The sequence below is a fragment of the Watersipora subatra genome, chromosome 8 (assembly GCF_963576615.1).
Source record: "Watersipora subatra chromosome 8, tzWatSuba1.1, whole genome shotgun sequence".
Classification (NCBI taxonomy): domain Eukaryota; kingdom Metazoa; phylum Bryozoa; class Gymnolaemata; order Cheilostomatida; family Watersiporidae; genus Watersipora; species Watersipora subatra.
Window position 1 is genome coordinate 25,198,464 of NC_088715.1, and position 25,114 is coordinate 25,223,577.

Below are 25,114 nucleotides of genomic sequence, written 5' to 3' on the forward strand. Positions count from 1 at the left end.
AGTATATTAAGTCCTGTAGTACAGTGTTCCTTCCAACACTGTTAGGGTTTGCTCTGCTGTACTGGTAAGTCCAAACCCTATCAGTGATCTCAGGAAACCTGTCCTGCAGGATTTAAAGGACTTGTCAAAACCCTTCCAGCGTGTACAAACTTTGAACACTGACATAAATGTATTTATTCATTTCTACTCCTAATTGGTTACAGCCTAGACAACCTATCAATTAATTACCATTTTAGTTACCAGCGCAAACCAACTAGCCCTAGAACAGGACAATCAATCAGGCATCAGTTCACTCTACTATCATTTTTCCTAGTATAGCTTCACTGATATATATATAAATATACCGACCACAACGAGTCGTGTCCTTTACCTCACCCATGCGTCCCTTAATTTTCTCCTGGGCGTTGTTCCTGCATAATTGCGTGTCAGTCGTGATGGATACGTATGACAGATCAATTCTTAATTGTTGCACCACACTCGAGCTTTCAGGAGCGGCCAATCATTTTTAAGTGAATGCATTGGCTTTGCACTTCATCGCTGGATATCATCGCTGGAGGGTGGATCTTCCTGAACTGAGTGTTGAACTGTTTCCTTCATGGATCGAAAAATTTTAACGTAAGTTTTTCAACTCCTAAGTTGATATTTGTTGTATGCCAGCCGTTGGAACTTTGCTTTTTTAATTTAATTTATTAAATTAACTTACTTATTAATCAGAGCATTTAAAATAGTTGTTTTACGCTCTATTTCGTTATTTGTTTCTTAATCTCAAATTACCATTGAAACACACCTCGTGCCAACTCAATGGGTGCACAATTCCAAATCTGTATCGGTCGCGTAATGGAAACATAGTGATTGTATTATTTTTTTCTGCTTGAGAAACAAGTTTGTATTTGTTTTTCATCAGTCCACTAGTTTTCTTTTTGCTTTCGCTATTTCAATACCAAAACAATTATATATTATAATGTTAGTAACAATATTATATTAACAATTATTATATTATCTGCCACTGTAAAGCCTACATGTATTTATTTTTCGCAGTTTTTTATTTCGATCCCATGTTCTAGCTAGTGTATTTATAATTTTTGTTAAAGCTGCTGTCAAACATTTTATACATCTTGTTTTTAGAGCAAACAAACATTGTAGTCTAGTTCAATTTTTAGCGATATTATGTACCCCTTTCTCTCTTATTGGTTAGGGCTGTGGCTGAGGCCCCAACAGAATTTCAAGATGAAAAGCCTGGACCATCACCCCACGGTAGTCCTAACTCAGAGTCGAGCTGTGAAACGTGTCTGGAGAGACTGCCGTACATGCGTGACCCAAGGAAGCTACCTTGCTCTCACGTCTTCTGCTACTCGTGTCTGCAGGAAGAATTCTCAAAGCTTTCAGTGGTCAACTGTAAGACTTGTGGGTGAGTAAAAGCTGAACCTTAGGAAAAAGTCGATTTAATACCAAGCATGTCCTAAAGGCTAGTTCACGCTATATCGCTGTATGCCGGAGTTGTCTTCTCAGCAACTATTCATAGACTAGGTGCACCGTAAACCTGTTGCATCATTGAGGCAACACGGATAGGCGAGAAAGGTGGCAGTTGCTAAACTTTCCCAATATTTCGCCATGCATTCATGACAGCCTTTGCAATGTGCACCACTTCGATTATTGTGGTTGGTCGTCTCGGATTGCCTGGTCTGTATTTTCTTTCATGATAGTTGATGCGGGGCTAGTATTTTATCATTTCCATGACCGCATTGTAAAATGAGAATGTTATACCCCGGACTATTCGCTGATGAAAATGCGAATGGGCTTGTGATAGTGTGAACATTCTTATTACAGATGATCACCCATGTTTTGTGTGATTAACGCCGACCTACAGCGATATGCTGCGAACCAGCTGTAACAGTCGAACAAGTGTGTGTGACAAAAGGGCATGACCTTTAGGACATATTTTAATGCATCTATTAGCTAGTTATGTATCAATTGAATACTAAGCTAGTTAGACTGGAAAGTTTTTATTCACAAGAAGTTTTCCGATGTGAGCCTACGATAGGATGACACAGGATGACACATTTTTGCAATTTTACTCAAGGAAGCTAAAATGCAAGCTCGAATTTGACTGCATTGTGTTCCTTTGGTGTAACTTCAGTCTACAAGACACTTCAGGCCATGCTCACACAGGCCCTACACATGATTGTCTTATCGAGGTATTCGCTGTGTTTCCATGAAACAAAAATCTGCAAATGTGCATCACTCGCAAAATTGAAACGACAAAAACCTGTAAGGTGCCAAAGAAAACTCCTATCGGTTTTCCTCCATGAGTGGAGACAAAAGAATCATTCATTTACCTTCTCATCGATCTGAACAGACATTTTGGTTCCGTTTTACGTTATGTTGCAGTAGACAGGAAAGGTTGACCTGCGCTGTTCTGTTGACCTGCGCTGTTCTGTTGACCTGCGCTGTTTTGTAGACCTGCGCTGTTTTGTTGACCTGCGCTGTTCTGTTGACTTGCGCTGTTCTGTTGACCTGCGCTGTCATGCCTTATAAGTTCACAAATTTTTTCATACTTTAGGAAGCTGCTCAAAACTACGCAGCGTTCATGTTTATAATGTTCTGGTATGAACTTCACCTTAAAAATCTGTATTATGTTGTCTCTGAACCCCTTTTACATATTTGCACTCGAGTTACAAGAAATGCAAGCGCCAGTATGCAAAAATAGCACAAGTTCACCAATTTTATGTATGGGCACTTGCATGTCTTATAATTCAAGTACAAAAGTTTGCTTTTGTACTTGAATAATGAGTAATTCAAGTACAAAAGGCAAAGGTTGCAATCATTACAAAGAGTTTAATTATTTTTGTGTTGGGTTTTTACTTTATTACACCAGACTAACTCAAACTCTGACTACACAAAATGGGTCACCGTTTTAGCCAATGAAATACAACATGAATATCAATTCCATTTTGACCACCCCTCAGCATAAACACAAAGGAGAGTCAAAAAGATGGAGTGAAAAATAATTTTTTCTAAATAGCTATAATTTGGAATGATTTAATATTGCCTTGCCTCTGTAATGAGAGTAAAATATTTTATAAGCAAATTACGATAGCTGTTGTTGGCAGCTAGCCATACAATAAAATTTGTGGACTGGGGCAGCACTATTGAAATATTCTGCTTCAAAATAACCTTGTTTTATATAGAAAATTGTATTATATTATAATTATTTGATTTGCCATCATCACACACCCCTTCATGACCTTCCAATTTGTTTGCTATACCTTAAGGTTCCCCACAGCCAATCCTTTTGTCCACCACTTTTTTACATTCTTGTCTTCTGCTAGTTGTATAAATGTTACAATAAAAGAGAGAAACAAGAAAACTTAACGGCTGTTACAGGAAGTGCTACGACAAACTCGAGTTAGATAGAGTGACTAAAGTGGAAAGAATGAAAACCTCTGAAAATGAGAAACCACCCGCGCAGAGGAAGCCGGAGTTGTGTGACGTCTGCAAAGGCTCGAGTATAGAGCCTGCTGTCACTTTCTGTATTGACTGCAGCAAAAGGTTGTGTCAGCAACATAATGAGGTGAGTGCTGCTCTCAGCTGTGACAAAATTGTTTTCAAGAGTAGAAAATGTCTTAGTAAATTCTGCTTTGTCGTTGTCTGCCCGTTATCAGCGTAACCACTACTTGTTTCCAACAGTTTCGGCAGATTCCATTAAAACTTTATACACATGTTCCTTGCCTTTTATCAGGTCGGTAACAATATTTGGTTTGAAAACTCTGTCTGGTTTCTGAGATTCAGTCTCTCGGACGCCCACCCGCCAGCTACCTCATTAAATATGATATAAATCTCAGGCTTAATGCTAGCGTATTATAATTGCTGTTTTACACTTTGAAGTTTTGATTTAGTATTATTATTATTATTTCATATACCATTTTAGCGTCATCATGCCCTGTCAGTGATAATACACTTTTTTAGTTTGGCTAGCTTTCACCATTAACACTAACAATGTCGGCAGCGCACATGTTAACACTAACAATGTCGGCAGCGCACATATTTGCCATCATGAATAAAAAGTCAGCAAGATTAGTTACTCGTGTACGACATGTCTTTCAAACAAAACGGTTTTGAGCGGATATTGAACTTTTCCGACAGATGAATGCGACTGTATATGATCATATTAACTGTGTTTGATATGATTATCTACAGTTACACACGGAACTCACCGATGAAGGCATGAAATACAAATTTAGTTTAACCCTTTTGCTACTAAAAGTTTTATTTTCATCACTTTCTTTTTACTTATTCAAAATAATAATGGTCAAAAATTGATTATTGAACTGAGAAAAAAACATGAAGGCGCAATCATTGTTTTTCCTAATTCTCCAACTAGTATATTAGCAAGTGAAGTACCCTACTGTTTCATCTGGATTTTCTATCAGCCAGTATTGTTGTCAGTGTTTAGTTGTAACCTGTTGGTATTAATATATCTAATGATTGATGATTTCCTCTGTCCTTTTCCTTGAATTGTTTCAGAGTACGTTTATTCATCAAGCAGTTGAAAATTAAAATACGCCAGCTGTAAATGTTCGTAGAGGAAATGAATCTGCTTTTTCACAGTTTGGTAGGGACAGTCTGGCCAAACAAACTTTACACCAAAATTCAGAAAAAGAAGTTTTTCACTTACAAATCTTTTTAAATTATGGTTTCAAACAAATAGACAGTACAAACAAACAAATAAACAAAACAACAGCGATAAGAAAGAGTTGTTTGCTCTTTTCCTAATATTGATTTCTTTTGGAACTTCATGATTTCCTAAAATCACCGGTTTACATATTGCAAACTTGCAATAGCGACTCGCAAATCGTTTATTTATAGATTGTGTAAAAAACTTGAAATTTCTGTTAATATTTATTCATGTATTTAACTTAAAAAGAAATTGTTCTTTGTTTGTGATAATTAGAAATATTTATTTCATGAATGACTGTGGAAGGTCATGGAATGGGCTTATTATAAGACTAGAATGCCCATATGTTTTAGTTCCAGTATCGCTCATTCTGAAAATCGTCAGGTGTGAGATAAATCGACATTACACCGTGTAATGATTATATTTGTTTGTTACTAATAAATCAGTTTTTAGGGCTGTTGAGAAGTTTCATCAAATTTAAATTGAAGTTTGAAAATAAAGAAAAAATTTTGTGTAGGTCTATGTATCAAGTTCAAAATCGACTGGTTGCGTTAATAATTTACAAATTCAAAACATGCTTTCAAAGTTAAAAAGTATGGCTATTTTATTTACAATGGAGTCGGAACTAGTAAGTCAAATTTCATTGAAGTGTTTTAAAATGTATGTTAGTTGCGAAATTTGTGGAAATTTTGAATGTTTTTTATTCAATTATTTTAACCAGTGGGTTTGGGCAGACAATGTATAACTGTATATTTTGAGGAGGTAATTTTGAAAGCACAAAAATAAAGCAATTTTATGCCTGCTAAGAATTTGTAGCAATAATAATAAAACAATCATGAACACAATTTTTATTGTTGTGGGCATAAAAAGGCATTCAGATGAATTGCTGATACTTCAATTTTTGAAAATTGGTTTGTATAGTTTAAACTTACAAAATTCCAATTCATGTTTCAGCTTTCACATTTTGTCTTTTCTAGTCAAATAAGTAAAACCATGAAATTTTTAATTTTTTAAAACAATGTTAAACAAAAAAAAGCAATTTAAGTTGGATGCAATAACTTGATTCATGTAACCCGCAGTTCCATGACAATTACCAAAAAGACTTCTCCAGCAAGGAGCATAAGAAGATTACCATAGACCAATACATGGTAGAGCCTAATAAGTTTGAGATGTGTGAGAGGGCGGGACATACCAACAAACCCCTAATAAAAGGATGTAGCAACTGCTATAGGCTATTCTGTGAAAAGTGTGATGTGAAGATCAACTGTGACTTCATTGGAGGTAAGATTTGATAATGACATCTGCCAGCAGGTGGTTTCGTGCTATGACGGTTTTATCATTGACTGGTCATTCATCTGCTATATTTCAAACAGACTGAATTGGGAATTTTGAGTGCAGAAGGCTTGTAAACACATACGGTGTCGATTACACCAGGAGAATTTATTGAAGTTGCTCCAACACCGACTAAGTCTGGTAGACCTAAAAGGAAAAATGGTTGTAAAATGGCTTTGTCCCAGTTGCTGACACAACATCGGTAAAATGCTGCATACCATGTTTGTCTGTTTGAGAGTGCTGTTGTTGACAGAGTACAACAAAAATTGACCAACCATATCCCGCAATGTTGATAGGGCCAAAAATACAAGCCAATGGCATGGATATTGATGTTGTACTTCATTGGCTAAAAGTGTGACCCATTTTGTGTAGTTAGATTTTGTGTCAGTTTGGTGTGAAGTCTTTGTAAAAACTGTAAACATCAGAAACCACTCCAACTCCCACTATGTCAGAAGGAACACAAATCCGACAAACCGTTCTGGTGTCAGCTGTATAGCTATGAAATGCATGCTCAAGAAAGGATAAATTTCTATGTGTGTCCAATTTTGACAATTGTCATTTATCGAGTGATTTGACCAATCAAATTCTCGTAACGGAGCTGAAATATAATTGTGATAAATTTTGATCTCCCAAAAGATTAGTTAAAAATATAATTAATCCCGTTTACACCAAAATGATTTAAAATCGATACTAAATAGTAATTATTAATTACTATAATTATTAAAAATACATGTACATTGACACGGCATGTAGCAGCAGTATGACTCTTTTTATGTTTATGCTAATAAACGGTAAAATTGGAACGGATATCAATGTTGGATTTTATCGGCTAAAACGTCGATCCATTTGTGTAGTTTGGGTTGGTTTGGTGTAGTAAAGTCTTTACAAAAACGTATTTCAAATTGTAAACAGACTTGATGCCGTTCTAACACTCTCAGTGGAAGCACAACTCCAAATTGTTTTGGCGAAACTGAGCCTTTATATGTAGTTGCCCGGCAGAAGAATCAACTTCAACTAAAGTGTATAACAACATCAGACTGGATTTAAAAACTTGATTTTAAGCTTGTCTATGTATCTAAAGATATTAACTTGTTTCTTCTAGTAGTATTGCCCTGGTTACCCGTAAGCCGCTTTAGCAGTGGAGTCTAGAGCTGACCTATAAATCACAGGCTAAGACTTAATTGCTAGAAAACACTTCTGGTGGGGACTAAAAACACATTTGAACTTTAATTATTTCCTCTAAGAAATTAATGATGCGATTGTCTGATGCAGCCACCCTGAAAGGATGGCTGCACCAGACAAAAAGATAAAAAAACACACTTGTCTTGTTACCATGGGTGTTGCTCTTCTATTCTGTTTGACTAAATCCCATTTCACGATTTTTTGTGTTGTTATTAGATTACTTCAAAACTAGCAGCTATGAAATGTCACGAAATTTATTTTTAAAGTTTTAAAAAGTATAAATAAATTTCAAGCTGTAAACTCAGCTTTCACAAACCCTTAAAAATTAGCGCCACTGCTCGCACAAAATTTGGGATTGTCTCCACCATAGTACAATAGTATTTTGTTTGCTGCAGTAATGTAAAGAAGTTTAATGGAGTTGCTAGATTTTAGCAAAGCGAATGCGTTTGATTTTACATGCGTGACCATTGTTTTACCTCCATCCCTAAAGGTTTAAGACAAAATGAGGGATTTGAGTCGAGTTTTTTTTGGCAATAAAATTACTTAAATAAGTCGACAAATCGCAGAGAACGATCAGCAATCTAGTTAGTTTAACAAAAATGTGAACTAAGGTCTACTAATAGTGCTTTTAATCAATCTATGCTAACATTTTTTACTACATCGAACATTTTTAAAACTAATCCTTCTTATGCTCCTTTCTTCAGGGCTTACATTTGTAAAACATCAAATGTATCAAACGGAAATTATCAGCATGAGGTTCCAGTACATATATAATTTACTATTATCTTACCAATTAAAAAAAACTACAGGTATACATTTCGATTCCATGTTTCAGAAATTGCGGCAACTTTGCAAACAATACAGATTGTACAAGCAGGTGTAAATGTACCAAATGTTCTCTTCCCATCTAACTGAGAGCAACCAGTCATAGTGAGTCGGCACTTGAGAGAGTTGTCAATGTTATGGCATGTAGAGGGTGGTGCTCATGCAAATTAGCTAGCAGTAATGACAGCGCAGTTCCCAATATTGACAAGTGAATCATCTGTCTTCTAATTTACATATTTCCGCCATTTCAAGTCTGATGGAAAATGACATTCAAATGGCTATAGAGATCTTTGGCTTTCGAATCAGTACTCGTTTGAAATAGCTGCAAGGTCTCACTACAATACTAAACTTGCAGCAAATTATTTTAACCGCATAAACAGACCAATTAAAATAGAGAAAACGGTATGTTGTGGGACAAAAAGAGGTTAACACTAGGGAAACATACAAAAATAGTAATGATGACATCAGAAGGTGATGGGATTAAACTTCTTGGTCAGCATATCATTGTCTGTCATAAAACTGCATCTGAGAGTTTGAAAGTGCTTTTTTAAAATGTAACTGCGTACCGTGCTATTGTCTACACAAACTATGTCTTTGAAGTATTTTGTCATTGTTCTAGTCCAATTTCTTTAAATATGTATTGTTGTATGATCGGGTTGGTGGGGCCTAGGCTACGCTAATGTCAGCGGTAGCAGCAATTAATCTTTTTGGAGATGCTTGCTAGAAATACGAGAAATACCAAATTTGCATTTATACCTAATTGAGAAAATTTGGTATTCCGACATTTCAAATCGTGTAGGAGTTGTCTCCTTTGTGTGCTTTAGCTGAAGCTTAGAAGGCCTTTTTTGGTTGCCCAAATTCAATTTTAACGCATTTGAATAAAAATTTGCAGAATTTTGTTTATTTGATTAAATTAGCCATGAACTATGAACAGACATGAAGTATGGCTAAATGTAATTTTATAGTTGATGAGACAACTCCGATAGTTAATAAAAAAGTGTCTCCGCAAAATTCTTTTCATTTCTATAACCAATAGTGGCTAGATGCCTTTAAATCTACAAGTTATACCTATGGCACATTGAACTCTCTTTGGCGAATCAGTATGAATCTCAGTGTTTGTCTTTTTGTTAAACCCTGTGTCCAGTTATAGCAATTAAAATTTAGCCGAACAGTTAAAATCATTTAAGAACGTTTAAAAATCCGGACAGTACTGGATTGGATCTTGGTACGTCCAGATCTAGAGGCACCGAATATAGCCATTAGGCTACACATAATACAATAGATTCATTGGAAAAATAGTCATTACATTGGTTAAGATACCCATGCTTAAAGCGCATGCTTGGGATTAATAACTAACCCTGTTGATCGTTAAAAGTGGGTATTGTTTTAGTAAAGATCTAGCTTTTTAGGTAAGTTACTCAAACTCATTAGGTAATTATTCTATTACCTATTCTATTATATTATTATTATTGTATTATTATTTTATTAACGCCGGGCATTCGGCTAATAAACATATAAATATAATAAATAATTGTTCTCAAAACTACTAAAAGCTTTGCGCAATATCCAAATATTTATTAATTTAGTATGGTTAAAGCGCTAAAGGTCTCATAGAGCTACTGCGTATGACCAATGATATACAGCCCCCCAAGAATAGGCAACGGCTATCGTATGGGTAGGGTTTAATGATCGAGCTCTGTTGGGATTTTGCTAGCCTGGGTTTTGGAGCCAACACAATTCTCGCGTGGCGGTCGCGTTGCCTTGTTAGGTTTTGGAAAACACGATTCGCTTTTATCGTTTCATTAGCTCATTCAGTCAGTACCCCGACAGTTCACAATAGCAAACCTTGAATTTCTACAATGTAGGGGTAATACCTAACCAAAATAATGAATTCATGCAAAATAAAACATTTTATTACCTATTTTCAAAATTAGTAAAAGTAGGTAATTTTACAAATTACCTACTTTTACTAATTTTGAAATTGGTAAAGGTCATAGTATAATATGCTTAAAGTGGAATATAATTTACCCAAAGTTACCCGAACAACAGCTTTTTTTCCCTAGTTTTTGATTAATATTTTGCCACCCCTAATATAAAATGACAGTCTTTCATCGTTGTCACATTGTTTTACTTGACCAATAAGATGGGACAGCAGGCAAAGCTGTGCAGTGTAGTTTTCATACACAAAATCTAAATATAAAACCGAATTTGGGCTATTTTACTATTGTGACTAGTAATATCACGAATGCTTGTGAATGGCAACTGACTGATCATAACGGTGACAATATAGGGATACTATATTTATTTGACAACAAAATGAATTCAACAGATCAGTAAAATAACCACTATAGTTCACAATATTTGTAAATTCACAAGGGGCTTTTTCAGCATATTTGCTTGTTCGGGTGCTGTGTTCGGGTTCATCCCAACAGAGCTCGATCATTAAGCCCCGCCAACATGATAGCCGTCGGCTATTCCTGGGGGGGCTGTATTTCATTGCTATGACACACATTTTAGCAAATAGAATTGAAACATTAGATCAATGAAAACACAACCAATGCTTGACATGTTAGCAGAGATCGACATTGGAATTGAGCCAGTATTATTGTTGCAATGCAATTACAAAAAACGATCTCTCTGAACAGTATGGCTTGTGGAGATAGATTGGCCCAAATTTATGACTGAAAAACGAGCCCGAGTAGTCATTTCCTTGGAAATCAACAAGCGAAATGATTAAAAACGTATGATAACAATATTTTGTAATTTTTGAGCAAATTAAAAATAAAACAGTAAAATTAAAGAGAAGCCTTAGAAAGTTTTGCTATCCATACTATTGATTTTGATCTATAGCAAACTGTTAGAGTTGTTACTATAGTTTTCTTTATTGCTTAAAATGACATTCTCAGAGCCGATTAAGAATGGTTGATATTATAATCAACAAAATATTGTAACATTATGCTTTAGCAAGGTTGCTCTGCCAAATGATTGACCTAACTTTGGGCATACACAGCCGCTGATAGACCATGGAGAGCCTTGTCATTGGCTCATTTAAAATAAGCTTTCTGGTCCTTTGTAATGCCTCAGCCAAGCACTAAATGTTCAACTGTATTTGTTGAGCAGACTCAAACAATGGAAACGGCAAAGCTGTGTTCTAGAATAGGTCATGTAGTTATGCCTGCTTGCTCGCTATTATATAAATATTATTTAATTTGTATTAAATTAGAGCTTCCATGATTAAATTAGAGGAAAAGATAAGACAAACACCCTTCCTTTGCTTCGTTGTTTGATGGTTGGGCATTATTTTACAATTAGGCATATTTATGGATTCACATAATGAGCTGTGAAATGCTTACAAGCTACAATCGCTGAGTCGCTTACAGTTAAAAGGTTCTCAAAAGCTGCAAATGATTTCTTTTTTAAAACAGAATTTTTCCATTATGCAGAATAAAATAAGCAATAGATATGTATATATCTATTGCTTTGTGTCTATCCTTTGTTTATCTCGTGTGTCTACTTATGATGCAAGAAACATGCAGAGGACACAATATATCCTGTAGACCTGAAGAACGAGATCTTTAAAAATGAGGAGGTAGAGCCTTGCACCCCTGAGTGACAGGCAATATAGAGCAGGTCCTTGTGCTAAGCTAAAGATTATGGAAAGTTAAATTAACAACTGGAACAGAGGCACTTGTTATTACCCTCCAAAAGCGATAAGATCTGTGGGTGTGTGTCCATGGGTAGTTGTAGGCGGGCGTGTAAACAAGAGTGGTTCATTTCATTCTCATAGACACTCCTTTTCTTGTTACATTACTAGTTGCCCTCTACTATTCGGGGAACTAAGGCTCATGGGAAGATATTTCAGCTATTCTTCTTACATTTCTTGTGTATCAGTCATAGTGTTGGCTTCATTAGCCGGCTCTAAAAATAGCATATGTTCGCAAGTTAACATTCATTTTAGAAAGATTTATTCTGTAACTGACTTAGAATCAATAATGAAATAGCTGAAAAACGAGCTTATGCAGTTATAATCAGTTATAATCAGTAAGCCTGGTTCCCATATACGCTGCAAAGCACCGGCGACAGCACAGCAGGCTATTGCGGTGAAATGTGAACCTCCACGCCAGTTACCGCCGAGTACCACCTGTAGTTGCCGACAATCACACAAGAGTTTAGCGCTGTTCAAATTTTGCGAAAAGCTGCAGACAAAACCTTCCCGAAATGCACTGTACAGGTGAAGGTCACCATTATCGAAACGACATGGCGAACGAACATTTTTATGCGGTTACTAGCGATGCAGCTTAATGTGAACAAATGCCACCGAGCCTAACATCACAAGCGTTTTGCTGCGCAAGGTTACCGCCGGAGTCTCGCAATCCATATGAGAACCATGCTTAAGCCTCTAGAATTGTTCTAGCTTAAATACCCTATTTTAATAATTGGGAATTATATTTCTTGCATGCAAGCACAAAAGTAAGACAACTTCAATTTTTATTAAATGCATTAAAATCCGGAGATTAATAAATCCCACTTTCTCATTGCGCATGTGTACGTGTTTGTCTGTTAGTCCGAGTAAAAGCTATACATTTCCACATTTTTGGCCAATTCAATCCGAACATCACACGCGTATGCTCTGTACCTTCCTCATTCATGTTGCTGAAATGTTTGGCTTCAAAACTCTGATGCCTGAGAACCATCTTAGAAACCCACCTGTTGCATACCACCTGTGCTTTATGCAGATGACTCCTTGACGTTAAAATATTCACATGCAATAGGTATAATCGCATTCAATGAAAGCACTCATCGAGTGCTGTTGTGAAATTGGTGTAGCGATTTGGGTTAGAAAGTTTTATGTCCTCGGGCTATATGATTGAGAATGAATGAAATCTGAGGCAATGTCAAGCTTACTGCTAGGACATTATTACTATTGTACTACTGTGAAAAACTGAATGTTACAATGATAATAATAAATAGTAATAATGTCAAATAAAACATTGATTACTGAGTTTGAGTTAACAAACATAAAAAGTTTGTCATTCGTCATTTCGTTTTAAGCAGCAAAAAAATTATCGTCAACTATCAGATGGCTCTGTCATTTCTTATTGTTGTTGATAAAATATGTGTTCTTTGTGCAGCCAAGTTGCATGTGGTATGCGAGATAGAAGACATCGCTGCAGAATGTAGAAGACAGCTAGGGGTCAGGGTCAAAAATGCATCTAACCGAATTACGGACATAGTCAACTTGCAGACGCAGACAAGTGGAGATTTGTCTGAGATACAGGAGAGTGTAGCCCACATGTCTGAGGAGGTTGACAGAGTTGTGGAGGAACAGGTTGGTAGAAATAGGTTTAAAGATGAACTTTCACAAATTTTTAGCAGATTTTGAAACATCCTAGCAGTCAGATCACCTCAAACATCAAAAATAATCGCAAATAATTGAAAATAACTGATACTTTTCAATAACATCTACTAAAAATTTTGTGCAATTTCCACTTAAAACATTTGCATTCTAATATCATAAGCTTACAAAACATTTGATACAAGCTGTGGTTTAATACTAACTAACTAATAGTACTAACTGAAGTATGGACTGCTGCATGCAGTTTCCTAGAGTTATAGTAACTGGTAGGAACATGGGACTGTCAGCATGCAGAACGGTGTTGAGATTACGATTGACATTTCTGCTAAAAATCAAAATGGCTTCTTCTACAGCCATATTCTGGCGAAAATTCTGCTCAGAGCAGTAAGGGCGATTGTGCTTCAATTTTTTTTGTTGTGTCAGAAGATAGTGAGGAATATCTGCAAGTGTTTCGTAGATACCGTCTGTTACCTTCTATTTGAAAAGCTAGTGAGACTGGTTCTCAAGTCAACAGATAAGACTTCACCGTAGTGATAGCTACAAATTCTAAATAAACATCCTCACAGAAAATCGTTTCATGTTATTTTCCTATCTGTTCAATACTACGAGCAAGGCCATACTCGTCTATATTTTTCAAAGTTTGTCGTCTGTCCTTCAGTATGTTAAGATATAGCTATTAAAATTCCGCGTCCTGATGATTTTGAACGGCCAGATATTGCGTTCGCAAGTTTTTAAACCACGAGCTTTACCACGGAGCTACGCAAGGCATATTGATCAAAGACATTATTGTATACCGTATAGCGTATGCAAAGGCTAAATGGCGTATTATTTGAAATTCTATTAACTCTATGAAACACGGATGCTTTTTTGCGTTTTTGCGAAGTTCTATCTCCGGCTTTTGCAAAGTTCAATTGCTATATCGCGGTGAAGGTCAATACTTTTCACGCGGACAACTGTATTATTTTGAGTAGGAATGGTCTCTACATTCTTTCACTGTTCAGTCAGACAAAGTCACTCGGATATTCCATTTTTACATTTGTATCAGTGTCAAGAGGTACCAGTATCATCGTATTCAAAGTTTTGATGGATAGCTTTTGGTGGAACAGTAACATTTTTTAGTAACGCCCATACACTTCTATGCAAGAATTGTTATTATTAATTCAACAGATTCAGGATTTTTATTTGGTTTTCTCAGTTAGTATTAATTGTATCATTACCGAATCATCTTTTATTGTAATCGTAGCAAAACCGACTTAATTTAACTATTACTTACTAATTATTTCACATTTACATCTAAACCCTTTTATAGTCGTTTTATTTTTTATTTGACCTGCCAAAAATATTTTCCTCTTGGTAGTAAGTTGGTAAGTTACATTTGTTTGACAAAGTTGGAAAACCTCTACAGTTGTTTTTATTGTCTCTCTTAGTTTATTTCAAATCCACAAAACTCTTTTCTCAAGATATGTAGTTTAAAAGTTAAAATGGCAATATTCAATATATGTTAAATACAAATCAGTTTTCTATCCAAAGACTTTTTCATTACCCGGGTAATGCCGGGTCGTACAGTTAGCCTATTTGTATGTTTCAAAGTTTGTGTGATCCTGTTTGACCAGCTATTACCCGGCTATGGATATTAAAATGGCTATTAAAATCTAGAAAGGAAGAATTCGTATCGCAGAAAGATTTGATCTCAGAACCTACCACTCTTTAGATTAAATGCTAGACCATTGAGCTACGCGAGGTTGATAGATTCCTTGGGCAATATATGTTGCTATGTGAGTGAAATTGTGCATACCACTCTCTTTTACAACACCACATCATTTTATGCTTGCTCTCGCGGCTCTTATTAGTAAGTTTAGCAATAGGTTACTAACTTACTCAACTTATTCATTGGCTATGTGCCAAACTATTGGCAAGTGACAGGAAACTACATTACCTGTGACTGTTTATAAGCTGATTTTTAATACCCGAGCAACGCCAGACATTCTGCTAGTAACATATAGAATTTATAACTTTGGACATGTTTATCAGCGAGATTCCATTGATTTGGTGGATTCTATTCTACTACAGATAGAGGCGATTCGCTTAAAGGGGAGCCAACTGAAGGATGAGATAGAGGTACACCTGCATCAGAGTACTAGCCAAGCGGACATGTTCAGTAATTCTCTTATGGCAAAAAAGGACCTTCTTGGTCAACTCTGGGGTAATGCACAGCGACTCATTACCCAGGTAATCTTGCACAAAGACATTATTAACAGCCAGCTTTGTGTGACAATGCCTGGCAGGTGTTTGAATTTCTATCTACTCTTTACTACAATGAAATGTATGCATACCGAGGGTTAAATGCCATTTGCGCTTGAGCAAAGACTAAAAAGCAGAAGTTGTGATTTTATAAAATATAAGTGGAGACGACTCTTGTGATTCTCATTCTTACCACACCTTATTCAGCTCCGTTTACTATAATCATCAAGGAATACAGTTGTATGCAGTCCTGCAGCCAGTAGTATTGTAGGCAGATAGAATTTGCATGACATCAAAACGCTATCCTTTGATTGAGTACGTCTGCTTAGCTTACTGCGAGCAGAGGCTGTGCGTGTTTTTTGAGCGTATTGGTGCACAAACAATCGCTGTGTAATCTTGGCGGGTCATGTCTGAGTCTAGTGGAAAGTGAACATCCACAACCGGAGACATGCCCAGTTGCTGAGAGTAATTTAAGATTTGATGTCATTCCTGTCACAAGTAGTGGCCTTTTTTGGGTAGTCAGCCCCAACCTGTTGTTTGCTAGTCAGGCATTCTAGAGTATGACAGCTTTTCGTCATTTTCCAAATCCTTTTCAAAGTGATGATAATCATTCCACCGTGTGCAAGAATTGTATACCTGATTGATAAATTGACTAACAAAAAGTTTTGTGTACAATGTTATACAATACTTTGCCTTACTATGGTGCGATTACTACTGACTTGTACTTATTTCCAAAATGCTTAGAAAAGCAGTCAGTCAGGATTTAACTCTCTAACTCTTACGGAAACTGAAAACTCTAACACTTCTTTGGTTGCTAACGGTTACAGTGCCGAGATGCTGAAGTGGTGAGGCAGTATAATGATAAGAGAGAGGAGTTAGATAAGGCTCTGGAGATAGAGCTGGGCTTCTGTCACCTGTCTCGACGCATGCTCAGCAGAACAGGTGAGAAACAAGGCTAGCCTATCCTCTTTCAAAGTTCAAGGACATGTTCATAAAATATGATGAACTTCTTTCTTGAAAACCAGCTACATAGGGCTTTGTTTCACCATGAGTTTTTGTCTGGAAACAGAAAACATAAAATTTGGTGGATATTCTAAAGGATGCAGCATGACAGAGTTTTTTTACTATGTCTTGAGTTAAATTTCAGTTCTTTAACCCTTTGAACTCTGGCCGTTTTTCGCCAATGCGTGTCAGTAGTTTTTGGTCGAAGTTTTTAAACTTTTATTAAATATATTATATATATATAAATAATAATAAATAATAAATAAATAATAAATAATAATATATAATAAATATATATTATATATATTTATTAATATATCTAAGCGTACTCATAATACAATGATATTTGGTAAAACGCTAGCAAAAGAGTTGGGCAACCCACAGCAAATGTAATCTAACAGAAAAAAACAGTACTTCACCATTATTCGAGCTAAAATTATAAAAATTCGTGTGATTTTACAGAACTTGTAAAACCATTTAAAGCAGCATCATATTTATTTAGCACTTGTTCATCATCATTTTATGACTCAAAATATACTGGAAAATTATAGTTAGTATCATAAAACTCTTTATTTGCATCACAATCATTTATGACCTACTAACAAACGAGTCATATCGATTCTTTCGCGATATCTCTCACTAAATTTGTTATTAAAACGAAGAAAATAGGTTAAGATATTTGAAAACTTTTACAATTGGAAATGAAATGTCTGGTCTAACATCCTGTACATAAATTAATTTGATTGGTTTACGCTGTTACTTAATAACAGCTTTTGTAATCAAAGCCATGTGAATGCAGAAAAACCGGCCGTTAGGGATTCTGACACATCCTATGCAATGCCGGAAAACCGGCTGTTAGGGTTCAAAGGGTTAACACTTTGAATTCTAAACTTGTAAATACAAACAGGTCTCCTTATCTTGGACCATAATAACAACTATTCATCAACTGTGAGAGCCCCTGGAAAAAAAAAGGGGCGTGTAAACCCTAAGGCGCACTATATTAATTAATAATAAAAGTACACATTTGGCATGTGGAATCGTGAAAATGATATACAGGATATGATAACAGCAATGGCTGTGATAAGAATGGCTTAACCTTGTGGTTATCTACGCGTGTTAGTTGACTTGCGGTTTGAATGTCACGCGTTCAAATCCAGTGCGAAGGTGATTTTACGTTGATAAAACTTTATTGCTATGACTGGACAGCCGAATGACAGATGACATACAAACACTGAGATTTATATATACAGATTAATCTATATATATATATATTTATATATATATATATTTATAGATTAATATTTATTTGAGATTTAAATATATATATAAATCTCAAAACAATTTATTTGAGATTTATATATATATATAAATCTCAAAGTTTGTTGTCGTCTATTCAGCTATAGCGATTAAAGTCTGGCAATGAAAAATCTCGTATCGCAGAAGATTTGATCTCGAACCTCCCATCCACAAAGTGACAATCTAACCTATTAAAACTACACGAATGCAATGGATTCGTTGGGCAATATGAGTCAACTAGTTTAAAATATGCATAGTTACGTTACGCGCAACTTCACTAAAGCTTGCTCTCATGGTTACTATTCGTAAGCTTAGCAATACGGATACTAGCTTACTCAAATTAGCCAATGGCTGCATTACCTGCCACTTTATAATCTGTTTTCTAATACCAGCGCAATGCAGGGCATTCGACTAGTTAATAATTCCAAACTTGTCATCGTGTGCGTGTTTGTCTGTTAGTCTGCGAAAGGCTATGCATTTCCACATTCTTTGGCCTTTTTCATCCAAGCTTTATATACATGTGCTTCTTGTCTTCTGCCAGGCTGCTAAAATATTGGTTTCAAAACTCCGTCTGATTCCTAAGAACCAGACCCTTTGAACACTCATCTGATTAGAAACCTGAAAATGTACCTGTATATGCATTAAGGACAATCGCACTATATTAATGTGCTCATGGACTGTTGCCATAAAAGCAGTGTAGCAATTTACCCTAGGACACTTATGTATTCGCCTCATCTAACTTTCGCGGTTTCGCGGAGTCATCCTCTCGTGAAAATTTCATGAGCGAAACTAAACTATCATAACGAACGAGCGAAAAAGCGGAATTAAATAGCTTTGTTCATTGATAGTCCAAGAAACAAATGGCAGCAAGCGATCAAATTGCATTATCGATCTCGGCCACACAATTCTACCTGCGGTTCACAATTACAAACTAGTCCCAAGTTGAAAAAAAATTTCTTACCGGTGAACCGAACCTGAGGAATCTAATTATGTTTGTTCCACTGCATTTATTTTCACATCACTATATTTTCGCACTCATCAGAGCTGCGAAGTTAAGTTGCAGCAATATTTTACTCTGTATGCTACTCACGAAACTAAATATTAGCGAAATATAAGTGTCTTAGGGTATGTTAAAAATCTACTTGCATGCTATCTGATTAAAAACAAAAAAAATAAAAAAAAATTGAAAAAGAATTGAATTTGAAAAGCTTGCAAAATAATAACCAGATTTTTAAATAAAAAAAAATCTATTTTCTCAGCTATTTTACAGGTTTCTGTCGAGAACTCGAATTGGAGCTGGAGACTTCATCGCCATCCGCTCTGAAATACTTTGTCAGAGAGAAGAACTCGACTATCCATTGCTCGACAGCTTGCTGGACTGAAGATGCCAACTTCCTGTGCGGCAGAGAGTCGCTACTAGAAATTCGTCACAACAACAGCACCAATGTCCTCAAGAGCCTGAAAACATCCAACGCCAATGGTGTTGCCCGCCACAAGCAGGGGTATGTGGCGCTTCATTGGAGTAATGGAAAGAACTACATTATACTTTATTCTTTTGAACTCGCTTTCCAGAAGTTATTCGGAGAGTTCTTTCGAACGACCGACAAGTTTTCACATATCGCATCTTCCAACACCAATGTCGTAGCTGTCGACCCAGACCACAAACTGCTAAAAGTGTACAACCTCAATGGAGACAGTCTGTATGACATGAAGCTGGTTGGCATGATGAGACCATGGGGAGTCCACTGCTTGCCTGACGGCTGCGTGCTTGTTTCGGACTTTTTAGCCAGCAACATTAAGAAATTCAAGCTGAGGTCCGGCAGCAGTGAACCTATTTGGGTCTGTAGAGACCTTGAATCTCCTGTAGGTATCAGCACTGATTTCTCAGGTCTTATTTATGTGTCCAGCTTCAGTGGTAAAAAGATCTACATTCTCTCTAATGACGGTAAGTCTGGTATTGCATCAGCACAAGTCTTCAAATTGAATTGTATGCCAGGTACATTTTTGATCCTCCAGAGGTTTACACATGACAACGTATTAGATAGATATTACTTTTAGCATCAACAATTAATGTCATGTAAACAATCAGACCATGTGACAAAAAAGCCGAAAATAGTGAAGTAAATTATATGTATTGTCGGAAAAAGCTCCTTTTGCACAATGCTGTTTTGTGATGTAAATTGGTAAGATGTTGGTGTCTGGTATAAGGTGCCATAATTTTTGTTGTGACGTATGTATATAATGGATGGTCAGGCAGATTGGAGATGTATGTATGTAATGGATGGTCAGGCAGATTGGAGATGTATGTATGTAATGGATGGTCAGGCAGATTAGAGATGTATGTATGTAATGGATGGTCAGGCAGATTAGAGATGTATGTATGTAATGGATGGTCAGGCAGATTGGAGATGTATGTATGTAATGGATGGTCAGGCAGATTGGAGATGTATGTATGTAATGGATGGTCAGGCAGATTAGAGATGTATGTATGTAATGGATGGTCAGGCAGATTAGAGATGTATGTATGTAATGGATGGTCAGGCAGATTGGAGATGTATGTATGTAATGGATGGTCAGGCAGATTGGAGATGTATGTATGTAATGGATGGTCAGGCAGATTGGAGATGTATGTATGTAATGGATGGTCAGGCAGATTGGAGATACAATTTGAGTATTTTAAACAGCAAATATCTAAGAACACATTTAGCTCATCAGCATTAAGGGCATACAGATGCTGGTCGTAACTCTCCATATTAGGTAACATTTCCCTGAAAGCATAATTTTTAAAAGCTTTATAATTTTTCTTCATCAGATTTTGATACAAAGAGAGACCAGCTTGGAGTGACATAAGACCAAATGGACAACACACAATTTTGGTGAAAGAAATTTATATAATTAAAAAAATGTCTATCATAGAATGAGATACACAGTAAGCATTTAAAGATCTTATGGTCAGGGTTTGTTCTGATGCATCTATACTGACATGCACTCACCTATCTTATAGTCAGGGTTTGTGCTGATGCATCTATACTGACATGCACTCACCTATCTTATGGTCGGGGTTTGTTCTGATGCATCTATACTGACATGCACTCACCTATCTTATGGTCAGGGTTTGTTCTGATGCATCTATACTGACATGCACTCACCTATCTTATGGTCAGGGTTTGTTCTGATGCATCTATACTGACATGCACTCACCTATCTTATGGTCAGGGTTTGTTCTGATGCATCTATACTGACATGCACTCACCTATCTTATAGTCAGGGTTTGTTCTGATGCATCTATACTGACATGCACTCACCTATCTTATGGTCGGGGTTTGTTCTGATGCATCTATACTGACATGCACTCACCTATCTTATGGTCAGGGTTTGTTCTGATGCATCTATACTGACATGCACTCACCTATCTTATAGTCAGGGTTTGTTCTGATGCATCTATACTGACATGCACTCACCTATCTTATGGTCAGGGTTTGTTCTGATGCATCTATACTGACATGCACTCACCTATCTTATAGTCAGGGTTTGTTCTGATGCATCTATACTGACATGCACTCACCTATCTTATGGTCAGGGTTTGTTCTGATGCATCTATACTGACATGCACTCACCTATCTTATGGTCAGGGTTTGTTCTGATGCATCTATACTGACATGCACTCACCTATCTTATAGTCAGGGTTTGTTCTGATGCATCTATACTGACATGCACTCACCTATCTTATGGTCAGGGTTTGTTCTGATGCATCTATACTGACATGCACTCACCTATCTTATAGTCAGGGTTTGTTCTGATGCATCTATACTGACATGCACTCACCTATCTTATAGTCAGGGTTTGTTCTGATGCATCTATACTGACATGCACTCACCTATCTTATGGTCAGGGTTTGTTCTGATGCATCTATACTGACATGCACTCACCTATCTTATGGTCAGGGTTTGTTCTGATGCATCTATACTGACATGCACTCACCTATCTTATGGTCAGGGTTTGTTCTGATGCATCTATACTGACATGCACTCACCTATCTTATAGTCAGGGTTTGTTCTGATGCATCTATACTGACATGCACTCACCTATCTTATGGTCAGGGTTTGTTCTGATGCATCTATACTGACATGCACTCACCTATCTTATAGTCAGGGTTTGTTCTGATGCATCTATACTGACATGCACTCACCTATCTTATGGTCGGGGTTTGTTCTGATGCATCTATACTGACATGCACTCACCTATCTTATGGTCAGGGTTTGTTCTGATGCATCTATACTGACATACACTCACCTATCTTATAGTCAGGGTTTGTTCTGATGCATCTATACTGACATGCACTCACCTATCTTATGGTCAGGGTTTGTTCTGATGCATCTATACTGACATGCACTCACCTATCTTATGGTCAGGGTTTGTTCTGATGCATCTATACTGACATGCACTCACCTATCTTATAGTCAGGGTTTGTTCTGATGCATCTATACTGACATGCACTCACCTACTGTCAACTAACATTTCCAAATTTGGTTATTGTGTACCCTTGCAGACCACAATCAGGGCTAAAATCAAGTCATACAATTTTTAATCTTTTAATTAATATTTTTTACCCTGAAATATTTTGCTGAAATCTTAAGGAATACAATATGTGATTGTAATCCATATACCTTGCATGTACTTACTTACATGTACCTACTCGGGTACATGTATCTAGTCACGTACATGTACCTACTCATGTACATGTGTTTATTCTCGTACATGCATCTACTCATGTGCATGTATCTACTAACGTACATCTATCTAGTCATGTACATGTATCTACTCATGTTTATGTACCTACATAGTTCATGTACATGGTTCATGTGCCTACATGCTTCATGTACATGGTTCATGTGCCTACATGGTTCATGTACTCATGTACATGTACCTTCATGGCTCATGTACATGAGTACATGAACATGAGTTTGGGTACATGTGCATAAGTAGGTACATATAGGTATGTGAGTAGATACATGTATGTGACTAGATAGATGTACGAGAGTAGGGAGGATACATCTACCCACATACCTGCACTCGAGTTGATGCATGTATGGGGATAGATACATGTAAGTAAGTAGATCATGTACATGTACATATTCATGTACATGAATAGATACATGCAAGTGATTAGATAGATACATGTATCTACTCGTGTAGTCATATGTACTTACTAAAGTACACGTATCTACTCACATACCACCCACATGTAAGGAATCTGAAAACACCCAAAGAGTGTAACAGCACTATTTGACAAATATATTTTGTGCTAATTTCATGCCCCAGCAGGTCTCTCCTATGTAGCCTCTGCTCCTTAAAATGGCTAGAGAAAATTTCTTATTTCTCCTTACTTTGTTATTAGATTGTCAATTTTTTTTAATGTGATAGTGGTTTAGGGGGCAAAATTATAGACTTCTGCTCTTTAATGATTTTTTTCGGACTAGTTTATGCTATAAGCAAACTTTTATGTTAAATTCACAAATCGATCAGGATATTTGGAAATATTTCTCACCTCGTTCGGCAGTGAAAATTGTCTGATGGTCGATTAAGTAATCTGAAGCAAGAATGTACATTTTTTATACAGATAACTGGATTTTATATAGAAATATTTAATATCCTGTTTTATGTCGGCAGAAATTTTTATCAACAACAATGAGTCAAGGTTAGTTGTCAATGAAGTCAGGTGTAAAAAATTCTGCGTAACTTTCACATGTTGCATTCCTGGCTTAGAGCAACATATAATTAGAAAGAGGAGTGACCAGTTTCATCCCAATTTCACATGTTTATGTTCTGTGCCTTCCGCAGGTTTGCCAAAATATTTAGTTTCAAAAGTTCGTCTGATTCTAAAGAAACTGTAGGCTATCTGATTTAAAATTAAATCAATCCTTGGCATTGCCAGGCAACGAATCAACAAACTACGCTTTTTATTACAAGGTTTGAAGATGAAAGTTCTCACACACAAGAAACTCCAGAATATAAAGGAAGTCTATGACATCGACATTGCTGACCAGCAGATCGTGCTTGCTTGCGGAGAAGATGGTATTCTGGGTTTTCAGCTCACTTATGACGCAGTCGTTATGTAATACTAGAATGTTACATAACACCGCAGAAAAAATATTTTATATCTTTATTCCTTTTTTTGCATTGTATCACAACTTATATAGGATTTGGGATAAAATTAAATATGTTATGTAATACTGTGTGTTGCCAAAATATGAATTCATATCTTCATGAAAGTTCTCTAATAGCTATCAGGACATTTTTATGATTTCTATTTCCATTGATTTTATGCTGTATTTTACCTTTTGACTAACTTAATGTTACATTATTTGATATAATTACACATGAGCTTATTTCTTTGTATTTATCCACATTTTAGTTTTTGTGTTCATTGCTTGTGTAACGATCTACGTTCTTTCATGTATTTAATGCTTTGCAGAAAATATTATTCTCCAGACTGCTATACTAACCTTACTATAATAAAGGCCGTGAAGCCAGCTTTGAATCTCTCTCACAATCATGATCTTAAAGCATGCTAGTATTAATCAATAGTATTTTCCCAAGCACTTTAAGCGTGCAAATTTTAATCAAAGGAATGAATATGATCACAATTCTTTCCTTCTATAGCAATGTAGCCGCTTGGTCCAGTGGATGAAATGTCTGCTTGCAGACCTGAAGGATATGAGTTCAAATCCAGTGAAATGTGAATTTTTTGTTCTTAAAACTTTATTGTTATAACTGGATGAGTGACAACAGACACTGAGATTTAAACATGTACATATAGATAACAAAAGTCAGCCATGCTTTTGAAATTGGCAATCAGCTAATGAACCAACTAGAAATTGACAATAGCTTTGCAGTTAGCAAATTAGTGTCTCAATGCCAGCTACAAAATTATTATTTGTCAATCGTACTCATACCTTTAACTTTTGCTAATCAGAAAACAATCCCAGTTAGCAAACATGCAATTGCTAATTAGTTGGCAGCCCCAGAGATAATGATTATATATTCTGATATACTGCTAATTAAGGCATATACATGTAGGTATGTAGCAAGTGTTTAGCAGCCAATATAACAACTGTCAATTGACAGACACATTGACATGATTAGCAATTATGTAATTGACAAACACTTGTAAGATCAGGAATTGCTCAACAACTAGCAGTCAT

At 36.3% G+C, this 25,114-nt stretch overlaps 1 protein-coding gene across 2 annotated transcripts; it reads left to right on the forward strand.

Moving 5' to 3' along the window:
• The first annotated feature begins 503 nt into the window (after positions 1-503).
• LOC137401618 (protein PML-like) lies at positions 504-24,450 on the forward strand. 2 transcript variants are annotated; one of them, XM_068088054.1, is made up of 9 exons: positions 504-615; positions 1,196-1,408; positions 3,385-3,571; positions 5,755-5,956; positions 13,147-13,343; positions 15,441-15,599; positions 16,439-16,565; positions 19,192-19,854; positions 23,880-24,450. In XM_068088054.1, exons 1-9 carry the CDS (start codon positions 596-598, stop codon positions 24,026-24,028), a joined length of 1,917 nt encoding a protein of 638 aa, XP_067944155.1. In that variant the 5' UTR covers positions 504-595; the 3' UTR covers positions 24,029-24,450. The 2 variants fall into 2 exon arrangements, with proteins under 2 accessions (XP_067944155.1, XP_067944154.1); XM_068088053.1 differs by having other exon boundaries at positions 16,439-16,553; positions 19,180-19,854.
• The last annotated feature ends 664 nt before the right edge of the window (positions 24,451-25,114 follow it).